At 54.5% G+C, this 12,576-nt stretch overlaps 1 protein-coding gene across 2 annotated transcripts in view; it reads right to left on the bottom strand.

Moving 5' to 3' along the window:
• Kdm4b (lysine demethylase 4B) overlaps positions 1-12,576 on the bottom strand; it is an 80,867-nt gene that overhangs the window by 53,825 nt on the left and 14,466 nt on the right. For both annotated transcript variants that reach the window (XM_038330943.2, XM_038330951.2), the window contains exons 2-5: positions 11,014-11,119; positions 6,686-6,850; positions 1,938-2,113; positions 1,495-1,609 (exon numbers count right to left, since the gene is read on the bottom strand). In XM_038330943.2, coding sequence (XP_038186871.1) covers positions 1,495-1,609; positions 1,938-2,113; positions 6,686-6,826 — 432 coding nt within the window. In that variant the 5' untranslated portion in view covers positions 6,827-6,850; positions 11,014-11,119. The remainder of the gene's footprint in view (positions 1-1,494; positions 1,610-1,937; positions 2,114-6,685; positions 6,851-11,013; positions 11,120-12,576) is intronic.

Here is a 12,576-nt window from a genome sequence, read left to right as displayed (position 1 = left end):
AAGTGCCAGGAAGCAGGAATCGATGAGAGGCAGCCAGCTCAGCCAGCAGGTGCACCCCAGATATGGACCTCAGAGAAACAAAGGTCTGACCACAGACAGTACCCACAGCTGCCTCACCTCCTGGAGTCCAAGCAGGCCACAGCCCACATGTCTATCACCTGATGGACAGGGACATGCTGTGTGGGCCCTCCACACACCAGTGGGCAGGCCCCGAGGACACTGAGAGAAGACATAAGAGGCCACATGTGGGACACTATAAAACAGGAAATGCCCAGACAGAAGTGGACTCCTGGTGTCAGTCTGGGAAGGGATGGAATGACTGTTCGTGAGGCTAGGTTTGTTTTCTGGGGTGGCAAGTGAGGGCTCTACGGCACTGTGGGTGCACTGGAGCCCACTGCAGCCTGTGCTTTCAGCAGCTGCAGCTCAGGGCATGCCAGCTGTGCTAAGCCAGGCTGCCTTTAGGGACAGTCATAGCCGCTGAGAGGGCTCGCATGAAGGTGCTGCCACCAAGCCTGGTGACCTGAGTTCAGATCTACACCACAGAAGCAGACACACATGTGCCTGCATGCACACACACACAAGAATAGACACACTCACACCACACACAACTCAAAAACAAAACAAACAACCAACACTGAGGAGCAGCTCAGTGGGAGACCCTGCACCCGGCCAACAGCACCCGTGCACCTGTAACACTCTGGACAGACAGTCAGGCTAGTCTAGCAGGTGAGCTCCAGGTTCAGTGAGACCCTGTCCCAGAAACCAAGACAGAGGGGGGCTGCAGAGACGGCTCAGCACTTAAGAGCACTGGCTGCAGAACACACACAGAGGCTCTCACCAGCTGCACTCCAGTTCCAGGGGATCAAATACATACACAGGCAAAACACCCACACCAGTTTTAAAAATGAGTAAATTTTAAAAACCCAACAATAAAAAACAAGGTGGAGGAGATAACCGCAGCACTCATGAGGCAGGTTTATTTCCTTACGGTTGAAGCCAGCTTGGTCTACATAGTGAGACCCTGTCACCCAAAACTGCAAGGTAGACAGGGCCAGGGTCTAGGAAGACATTTGGGATTATCCACAGGTCTCCTATGTGTGCACGCACATACACACAAATCATCAACCAACAGAACCTTCCAGAGGAATGCTGTGAAATACCAGACCAACGTGCCTCTGCCTGTGGTAGCAACCACAGTTCCTGGGCATGGGCTCCCAGCTCCACACCTCAGCAGCTTCCACTGAGGTGGCTTAAACCTCAAGGACACAAGACAGAGGAGTCAGAAGAGGTAGAGCCCAAGTAGTCCCCACCATCACTGAGATCAAATCAGGCTGTAGCCTCCTGTTCAGCACACTAATCTGGGCCAAAAGCCAGCACAGTCCTGCCAAGTAGTGTCCAGGAACATGGAGGTGGGTGGGAGCCACTGGAATTAGAGTGGTCCACTCTCCTCCCTTCCCTACAGCCCACATGGTAGCCAGGCCCATGGACACTTACGTCATCATATAAGGAGCCACTGATATCAGCCCCATAGATGGGCGAGACGAAGGTCAGGTTCTTCCAGTACTTTCGTTCCAGGTCGTCAAAGTCCTGATGGCGCGGGGTGCAGTACCTGGGGATAGCACAATAGCTCAGGTTGTGCTCTGGGCAGTATGAGACCCTTTAGCCACCTCAGAACCAAGGTTGCCTGTGGCAAGCAGGGGCACGGAGATTCGGGAACCAGGGGCAGCTGGAGCAGAGAACACGGGGACCATGTGCTGCACATGCTATGACTGTAGGTCTCAGGATGCACAGAGCAGGAATCATGGGGACCTCCACTGGAGGCCACCTTCAGGCCACACACTGGGCTGAGGGAAGACAGGGATGGGGTGAGGGCCTACAGCCCAAGTTGGGCCTCCAGGAAGTGGTGAGGAGTGGGAAGATGGCTCGCGCCCACATACTTCTCACTGTTGGCCAGGCGGCGGTATTCGCCCACGGTCATGGCCTTCTTCTGGATGTTGTACTGTGTGAAAAGCCCCGACTGCCCCGTCACCACCTGCTGTATGGGTGCTGGGATGACCACATCATCGATGTCGTCATATGTCTGCCGTGGCTTCCACTCCTTGGGTGGGATGATCTGTGGGGCCGAAAAGGATATGGGTGATGCAGCTCCAAAGAACAGGGGATTCCAGGTCCCCAAAGATCTAAATGCTCCAGACCAGTGCTCACACAAGTACCACACAACCATGACAGTCATGGCAGCCAAGGTGGTAGTCAGGCCCCACTGCAGCCGACATGGGGGTGGGGGGCGGAGGCCTGGGCCCAAGCCAGAGCTGAGTCGGGCATGACGTGGGTGGTTCTAAACAGAGTCAATGCACTCCAGGGCTGGCTCAACAAAGGCCCTACTTTGAGACATTCTTATACGTGAACCTGTTCTTAGTCACTGCTGCCATGCACGAGTGCCCCTGGTTGTGGAGATGGCAGGCAGGGTTGGGGCTCCCGAGGCCTGCTTCAACAGTGGGCACACAGCAGCACGCTGCAAGGGGGTGCCTGAGACAAGGTCAGAACCAGTACCTGAGGTCCCAAGTAGACAGGGAGCGGATGCTGGAGGCCAGGAACTCCACACAGATGGATATGGCAACAATGCCAGGGGCAAATGGCTGCTCTTAGGAAACTGAGGCACAAGAGATCATCAACCCAACCCCTAGCACTGGGATGGGGGAATGGCACTTAGAGACACAAGCTAGGGAAGAGGCCATACTTGGAGGAGCCCGATGAAGACAGGAAGGTGGCACTATCATTCCAAAGATGGGCAGAGTCAGAACTGTGCCAGCCCTTCTTATGGGGAAGCAGAGGGTACAAGCCTGCAGCTCTCAGAGTTGCTGTGCCAAGTCTTACAGCCTCCCTCTCCATTCTGACCACTGGCACAGGACTCGTGACCCCAAGCTGACAGGCTCAGAAGGCTCGAGTCACCTGCTGTCCCCAGGAACAAGCACAGAGGCAGTCACTCCCATTCCTACACCGTGCAGGGAGGGCTGCAGGCTCACGTCTAGGGATGCCTGTGGCTGACACACACTGAGGGCACCCTGCTCTCAGTGGATGGGGACACTGTTTAGAATGCTGCAGCACCCTGGACATTCCCCAGAGAACCAGCCAACTCCATGTCCACAGTGCCAGGATGGGGGTGGGCAGAAGGACGACAGGTGAAAGTGGGCACTGGGCAACAGCCATTCTGACAAGCCTCAGATTCCTGCTGGTCCCCATGGGAAGGAGCCTGACCTCCAGGAGACCCCAAGCCAGCACCTCAGGGTTCTCACACCCAGTGCTTATCAAGCAGCCAGGAAGTCCTGGCCTAAACACCCAACACATACTCAGAGCACTCCCCACCTTGAATAAGTCTGGCTTTCACTGGCTATATCAAGTACCATCTTAGCTCCTGAGGCCCACAGATCCCACGGAGGTAGTGGGGACAGCTGTGCGGCCAGCAGAGCTCCCAGCACAGACATATGTGCACATGTGCACACACACTCCACTCACTCTTACAGACACACATACACATGTTCTTACACACACATACACTCATTCTCTCTCTCTCTCTCTCTCTCTCTCTCTCTCTCTCTCTCTCTCTCTCTCTCTCTGTTTTTCAAAACAGTATTTCTCTGTGTAACCTTGGCTGTCCTGGAACTCACTTTGTAGACCAGGCTGGCCTCGAACTCACCAAGATCCACCTGCCTCTGCCTCTCGAGTGCTGGGATGAAAGACATGTGCCACCACTGCCTGGCTACACACTCACATTCTTACACACAGTGCGTACACGCACACGCACATTCACTCTCTCTCTCTCTCTCTCTCTCTCTCTCTCTCTCTCTCTCTCTCTCTCTCACACACACACACACACACACACACACACACACACACACACACTGGTTGACACTGATGACCCCTGGCCTCAGCTCGTACGTGGCACCAGTGGTTCCTGGAGTTCTGCCCTCAGAAGGCAGGTGTGTATGCTTGTGCTGGGCTGCACATATGTGCCCAGGGCTCAGATGGACTTGGTCTCCCCAAGTTTCTCTCCTAGGGGGTAACACAGATCCCCAAGGACACAGGGAACCTCCGCCACAACCTAGTTTGACAGCTCCACTCAGACAGGCAGATAAGACAGTGGAATGCAAAGATGAGCAGAGTGACAAGGCCCCAAGGACAGGATGAAGGCAGAGGAGGCCAAAAACTCCAGCCCAGGGAGCGCAGGCAGTCCTCCACAGCCGTAGATGAGCACGCGTGCACACACACACCAACTCCAGCCCAGGGAGCGCAGGCAGTCCTCCACAGCCGTAGATAAGCACACGTGCACACACACGCCAACTCCAGCCCAGGGAGCGCAGGCAGTCCTCCATAGCCGTAGATGAGCACGTCCACATGCACACTCTCTCAATGCTAGAAATGCCAGAGGGAAGCTGCACTTGCACAAGACTATGGTGGGAGGCGGCAGATCAAAGATGCCATGGTCTTGTTTGCAGGGACCTTAGCAGAAGCAAAGAGGACAGTCTAAGATGGCCATGCACAAGAGCCTCTCTGGTGGAAAGGGTACTGCAGGCAGGGAAGGGGGACCGAGGCAGGCCATGGTCACCCAATCTGTGATCATGGAGGAAAAGGAAAGGGCAGAAACCTGCAGCTCACCCAGAAGAACTGTCTCAAGAGTTTCGAGTTGGCAGGCTCCAGCTGCGTCTGGGAACAGGAGTGTTTGCTGAGAAATGGCCTCCTCCACCCACAGGAAGCCCAAGGCTGACCCCAGGGTTGTAAAATGCCTGGAGGCACATCTGCAGGTGGCACATGCACAGGCGTGGACACATATGCATGGGCTGGAGAGACCATCACTGGGTAAAGACATTTGCTCTGCAATCATGGGGACCTGAGTTCAAATCCGCAGCACTCACGTAAAGGATTGCGCACCTGTGACCTCAGCACAGGGAGAGAGGTGGGGACAGCTGCTCCCTGACGGCCAACCTAGCCAGACTGGCGAGTTTCCAGTTCAGTGGGGCTCTGTCCCCAGGCAGAAGCAGAATAATGAAAAAGGAAGATGCCCACTACTCTGGTCTGGCCTGCACATGCACACACCACATGGGTGCACACATGTAGATATGCACATGGGCACGCATTGGCATGCATTGGCATGCCCGTATCCCCGCGTGCAGGCACAGAGAGGCAGGGCAGGAAGAAGGCATAGCCCATTCTACTTGCCTGTTAGAGCACAATTGAAGGGAACAGTGTGTGTGTGTCACTGAGTGCTTCAAGGCACAGCGAGGATGAGAGCCCCCAGGTCATCACTGAGAAACTGAACTTCAGGAGGAACTGTACTTGGCAGCTCTAGAGCTGGGGTGGCATGCCTGCCTCGGAGGGCATTGCTTCCCTGAGAAAGGTTTGAGCCTTTTCCTTTTTTTTTTTTTTCAACTGGCTTATTTATCATGTGTGTGCACACATGTGGAGGTCAAGGGACCACTCACAGAAGTTAGTTTTCCTCCTCATGTGTGGATCCTGGAGGACTAAGCTCAGGCCTCGGGTTTGGTGGCACAGTTACCTATACAACCCCTTAGTCTGCCTGGGAATTGAGTTCTATTGCCACCTGACACCTGTGCAATTTCTGGACCGTCTCTGGCACTCTGAAGTGCTAGTTAGACTCCATAGAACCATGGTGGCCATGTGGGGACCCACCAGCAACTGCTCCAGGTGTCACCTGAGCAAAGCCAGATGTGAGGCGCTGGCCTGCCCTCTGAGCACTTGGGAGGGTCAGCTAGCCCCAGACGGTCTCAGACCAAGTCCTGAGGCTGGCCTGCCGTTTACCTTGCACATGAGGGCCCAGGAGAGCCATTCCCCAGCATATGCAAGACCCAGGTAGACCCCAGTGCCAAGGAAAAGCAGAAATGAAGTGAGAAGCAGAGAGCTGGCTCAGCGTTCAGAGCCCAGCGCCCTATTCAGGAGGCTCCCAACTGCTGTGGGTTCACGCCCCCTTCTGGCGCCAACATGCACCACACACGTGTGCACCTCCCCCCCCCCCACACACACACACAGTTTTGATTTTTTCAAGACAGGATTTCTCTGTGTTGCTCTGGCTGTTCTGGAACTTGCTCTTTAGACCAGGCTGGCCTCGAACTCACAGAGATACGCCTGCCTCTGCCTTCTACACGCTGGGATTAAAGTCATGTGCCACCACTACCCAGCCATTTTTTTAAAAAAGAAAAAAAAAAAAGATGCCAGGGTGACCCCAACACCTTTCTGTAGTGTCAAGCATACTCTGCTATGCAAGGCCTTGTGTCTACACACACACACACATACACACCCCACACACATATACCACACACAACACACCCCACACACATACACCACATACACACTCACACACACCCCACACACATACACACACACCACACACACACACACACACACACACACACACACACATCTCTCTCTACTCGCTCTGGATTACTGCCACTTAATCAGGAATTTAAGGTGCCTCTGGGCACCACAGTTTCTAGGCATCGGGTCCCCTCCCATCCTTGGCCTGGCGTAGCAGCCAGACAGGGCTGCTCCCTAGGGCTAGGGACACAAATGCCCTGATTTGGCCCAGGCCCCCTCACAGAACCCGGTGCCTCTGTGAGTCTGAGGAGGAAGCTGGAGCAGCACGACAAAGCAGCCTGGGAGTGGCATGACCCACCTTGGCCAGGCCTGCGCGGTGGGCACCTTGCGACTCGATGTAGGCCACGTATCTGTTGAAGTCCCTGAACTCGTCCATGGTGGGGCGGAAGGTCATGATTTTGCAGCTGGGGTTCTGGGCACTGTGGTCCTCAGACCCCATGGCTGCACCACTGCAGAACCACACCTATGAGAGGAGAAGAGCGGTCAGCACAGCCCTGCCATCACCAAAGCCTACCAACACCACCACGATGCTTCCCTTGAGACAACAAAAACACCCGCACGCAGCTGCAGGAGGGCAACCGCAGGCAGCTGGGTGCGCCAGCAAGCCACAAGACTCCATACTCACACCAGCCCGAGGGCCAAAGAGGCACCGGCTAACTAAATGCACAGGTACCTCCCTCCAGAGCTAACAGGTACCAAATGCAGCCTCTAGCCAGAGGCCAACAGAACCCAGCATTGTTGTCAGCAGGGACCTTCTTCCCATGTGGACCTTGTGGCTTTGTGGTCACTGCAACCACCCAGGAGCCCTGTGAACACATGAGAGCACCCTGGGATAGTTGACAGTGTCTCACTTGTGCACAGCGCCTAACTGTTTGCAGCCTGGAACCCATCAAGCTATTCAAAGAGGCCTGGGTCAGGAGGGCAAACCAACCCATCTGAGTCAGCTCAAGCCATGGTCAGCACAGACCTGCCCATGTGCCAGCACAGAAGAGATGTCAGATGCTGGGGCATGTATGCTGGAGGGAGGCAGCACAGTTGGTCTTCTCGTCAATGACCTCTCCTCACTGGGAGACCACATAGCCTGCAGCCCAGACTCCCACGCACTTCCCAGGGTGACCACAAGGTGGCAGCACATGCCCAGGAATAGAGTGCATAGAATTAAGGGGTTGGTGACCAGGCACCCAAAAGCCACTGCCCTGATGGGCTCTAGAGAGGACTGAAGCTGCACCACCTGGGTGTCCTGGGACTCTACTGTTTATGTCTACTCGACACAGCCCTCAGAGACACAGTGCCATGAAACAGGACATGGTTTACCCCACCAGCCCTACACCAGATGCTGAACTCAGGATCCACATGTCCACATGCAGAGGTGAGAGCCAGGGAGGTGGTGTAGAAGGAACACCACGTCTTCAGGGACCTCGCAGCCTAGGAGTCAGCAGTCTCCATGTTCAGGAGAGCAGGTAGGAGGAGCATGGAGCGCAGCGTCCACTAGCGGAGTTCAGCCCTGAGCACAGTCCACCTCGGCCTGCTGGGCGGCCGTGTTTAATGGTGGAGCACAGTGTGCCTTCTGGAGGACATGAGGACACCACGGTTCCTCCTCCATGGCTCCCGGACCATAGGGTGGCCCCAGGGTCTGACTCCCCACACTCAGCACACCACCATCCCCCTCTCGCACACGTCTCCTTCTCAGGGAGCATGTCCACCTTGGCTGGGGCAGCACCCAGCCGTCCTCCCTCCTGCCTGTCTCTTGCTCAAGGCCTCTATGGCCAGCAAAGCCCAGGTTGTCACTGTCACCAGGGCCCTGTATGAGCAACTGGGATGGACGTGGGACCTGAGGGTTGTGGGAACAGCACAGAGCAACCTGGTTGTGCAGCACACAGAATGGAAGTGGGAGGCAGGGCGGGGTCACAGTGGGCAGTACTAAGCAAACGGGTGTGCAGGAGTCAGTGGTCTCCTTCCACCATGTGCGACCCAGGGACTGAACTCAGGCCACCAGGCTTAGCAGCAGGTACATCTCCCTGCCAAGGACTTGAGATCTTGAAGGTCCCAGTTGCACAGAATCAGCAGGGCCCAGGGCTACGGTTGTTCCCTCGGGCTATAGTGAAGAGGCACGGATGTCACTCCTAGAGGAAGCCAATCCTGCAGCTGGGACAGTACACAAAGAAAAGGACTCTTAAGATGGGAGGAGGGACAAAGCCAGAGGGATCAGCCAGAGCTGGGCAGTGTCATCACAAGGGAGGCAGGGAGCTGAGGACTCAAATGCCACCAGAAGCTGGACCAACTGGCAAGTGGAGTGCCCCAGGGTCCCCAGAAGAGCCAGCCATTGCTGAACAGCTCACTTGCTACCACACAGACGCACCATGGACTAAGGCATCATCTAAGTATCCCCATATGGGGCAGTGGTCACACCTATAGTTACAAGCTACAAAAGCTATTGGTGGTGCACACAGAGAGTCCCAGACTCCGGAACACAAATGTGCTCATCACCCATGATGGGTCCAGCACAATCAGTGCTCCAGGTGCCACTTGTCCTGGGAAGTCTGGACTAGACAGAGCTAGTAGCCTGGTAGCCTAGGCAGAGGTAGTAACCTAGTAACCTAGTAGCCTAGTGCAGGGAGCTGTGGTTAGTGAGCTTGGAACCTACTAGCCTCAGAGTGTGTCTGGGGTGGGATGGGGGATGGCGATGGAAGGACACCCAGAGGCTACATGCCAGCTGCCAAACAGCAAGTGCCCTGGCTCCACCTAGTGGCAACAGCTCCTTACTGCCCACAAAATGCCCTCTCCACCTCCTGCCAATTAAACCAGAGCTCAGAGGGAGTGGTCCACTGAGAGCCACCCCACCCTATAGGAGTTGCTCCCCACTATCCAGGGACATGTGTCGAGATCAGAGCTTCAGGCCAGGCTGGCTGTGGAGCAAGGTCTGTATACAGAGGGCTCAGCAGGACGCTGTGGCCAGGCTGTGTCCCGTCACCTGTCACCTGCGCCCATCGGCCCCACTTCACTCGAGCCCAGGATAGAGTCTCTCAGGCAGGACTAAGGAGATATGGGCTAGGCTCCAAGGACCCTGAGAGTGTGGTGACAGCCCCTGGGCCGGTACCATGAGGCCAGGACAGCACAGACTCTGTGACCTGGTGATCATCCTTCGTAGGCATAGAGCACAGGAGGCTGGTGTGTTCCTTTCAGTGGCACTGAAGGCGCCAGTCCCCAGGTGTTGGGGGTGGGGTACCTTTCCAACCCCTCTTGCTCTTGAAGTTCCCTACTGCTGGAGGTCTAGCCACTTGGTGACACCCCAAACTCTCTGGTGAGTCCCAGAGGCTCCACACCCTAAGTTCAGCCCCCAGCAGGGAGATTGCCATGACTTCCTGAGCTGGTTCAGGAGTGTGGCTAGTCTCATGCTGGGGTGCCCCACAGCTCCAGAAGTCACACAACAGGAGAAAGTGGGTTTCCTGATAGGTCCCAGCTGCTCAGGGCCCAGGCAAGGTGAAAACAATCTGCCCCTAGAACTGTCTGCCCCACTTCTCTCGCTCCCCCAGCTGAGCCACCCCTGAGCACAAGGAGCCCACATGCTGGGACAGAAGGACCTCCCTGGCAGTCCTGCCCCCTTTATCTGAGTGAACAGCAGGGGTGGGATGGGAACAAGAAGGGTCATTCTTACCCAAAGTACCACAGCGCAAAGCCACTGCCACCACGAACCAGAGTCCAACATAAGTCTAAGGAGTGACTTCATGCTCCACACAGCCGCCAGCACAAACGATGAGGAAAGAGCGGCCCAGCCATACACTGGACATGACACAGTCCTGAACAAGATTGAGACTCAAACACACAGTGTGGAGGGGCCTCAAGATCAGCTCCAGTGAGAGACCCAGAAACCAAAGCCACTCACACTGACTGGTTACACTTGATACAAGCTTGAGTCACTGGAGAGCAGGGAGCCTCAATTGAAAATGTCTCCATCAGCTCTAGGTGTAGACAAGTGATTGACAGGGAAGACCCAGCCCACTGTGGGAGGTGTCATCCCTGGACGGCTAGTCCTAAGTTTATAAGAAAGCAGGCTGAGCAAGCCATGAGGAGCAAGCCAGTGAGCATGGCCTCTGCCCCAGCTCCTGCCTCCAGGTTCCTGCCCTGACTTCCTTCGATGATAGACTGTTAGCGGGAAGTGTGAGCCAAAGAAACCCTTCCCTCGCCAACTCACTGTGGTCACGGTGTTTCATCACAGCTAAGGCATCACTCAGTGTGGGACTCTGCGACAGGAATTTCCGAAACGGGCCAATCCATAAGGGAAGAGGATTTTTGGGTGCTGAAGGCTGGGGAGAGGGGATGGATGTTCTGGAACTTGACAGCAGTGATGGTGCCACCACTCTGAATAGACTGCAAACCACTCTTGTCGGTGGGCCCGAGAGGATGCTCCTCACAGGAGCCCACAGGACCTGCCAAGTCCTGTCTGTCCCAAGCACCATCACTAGGTAAGGCCTCACTGTGGAATCCTTAGTACTAAAAGAAGCCTGAGTCACTGCTGGACAGGGGCACGGACTCCAACCACAGCCACTCAGCCTTAGCATGGCCCAATCTCAGGACCCATGGACCCACACTCAGGCTGCCCACCTGGAGCCTGGCTGCTGCACTTACCTGGGGGTTCCAGGAGGTTCCAGGGGGCTGAGGTGGCCAAATGACTTGGGCTCAAGGAAGCAGTCAGGGTTGCTTTTTGTCAGGCACCTCCAGTGACAGCAGTGTCCTGCAAGGTACAGATAAAAGCTGCTGACTGAACTGCATGGGGCACCCCTGTCAGTCCTGTCCTTCAGACCACATGCAGAGTTTATTCTAAGTGGCTTCAGACCAAATTTTAAAATCAAATATCATATTTCTATAGTACAAATATTTATGGTCTTGAGGCAGGTGGAGTTTAGACAAGGAGTAAGAGAAAACACACACTGGGCTCTGAACTCGAAGGTTGTTGTGATGAAGAAACAATCTGGGAAACACCTGAGAGCCACAGGTCTAAGAAGATCAGCATGCAGCCGGGCGGTGGTGGCGCACGCCTTTAATCCCAGCACTCGGGAGGCAGAGGCAGGCGGATCTCTGTGAGTTCGAGGCCAGCCTGGTCTACAAGAGCTAGTTCCAGTACAGGCTCCAAAGCTACAGAGAAACCCTGTCTCGAAAAAAACCAAAACCGAAAAAAAAAAAAAAAAAAGAAGATCAGCATGCAGAACGTACAGCGTCTTCACCACTCAACAAGGACAGGGAGCCAGTATCCAGATTATACAAAGGGCTCACCATTTGTGCTGACTAATTTCCTGTCAACCTGGCACAAGCTAGAGTCCTCAAAGGAAGGAGCCTCAACTGATAAAATGCCTCCATGAAATTCAGCTGTAAAGCATTTTCTTGGTGTGGGAGGTCCTTCTGTCTGTGTTGCTTTTATTGGTTAATGAATAAAGAAACTGGCTTGGCCTGATAGGACAGAGTAGAGTTAGGCGGGGAAAACAAAACTGAATGCTGGGGGAAAGAAGGCAGAGCAAAGAGAAGCCATGGAGCTGCCGCTGGAGACAGATACGCTGGAACCTTGCAGGTAGGCCACGAGTCTTGTGGTAAAATATAAAATACTGGAAATGGGTTAATTCTAGATGTAAGAGCTAGCTAGCAGTAAGCTTAAGTGATTGACTAAGCAGTGATTTAAATAATACAGTTTCTGTGTGGTTATTTCGGGAGTCTGGGCGGCTGGGAAACAAACAAGCAGTCTCCTACAACATTTTCTCATTTAGTGATCAGTGGGGGGACCAGTCCATTGTGGGTGTCTGATTCCCAGCACCCCCACAGTGGCTCACAACCATCTGGAACTCCTGTTCCTAGGAATCTGACACTCCAGGGCCCCAGGCACATACATATACATGGACGTATAGGCAGACAAAATACCCGTACATAGGTAATACAAGGTGGTAATACAATTATAAACACAATAAATAAAAATTAAAAAATAAGCCAAATAAAGCCATTGGTTGGGGAAGGGAACAACTCTGGTTTGTCACTTGGCCTAACTGTGAAGGGCAAACATTGCCTAGAGCAATGAAATTGTCCTAGCACTCTCTAGTGTTCCCTAGAAAGAAATTCTCCCAACAGGTCTGCAGCTATGACTCTACCACAGCACAGAGGCCCTGACTCCATCCATTAGGGTGCTCATATCTGCCCAGCCCAAGC

This window comes from Arvicola amphibius, chromosome 1, assembly GCF_903992535.2.
Source record: "Arvicola amphibius chromosome 1, mArvAmp1.2, whole genome shotgun sequence".
Taxonomy (NCBI): Eukaryota; Metazoa; Chordata; class Mammalia; order Rodentia; family Cricetidae; genus Arvicola; species Arvicola amphibius.
The sequence above is the reverse complement of the archived record's forward strand: the minus strand, read 5'-3'. Positions and strand labels throughout refer to the sequence as shown.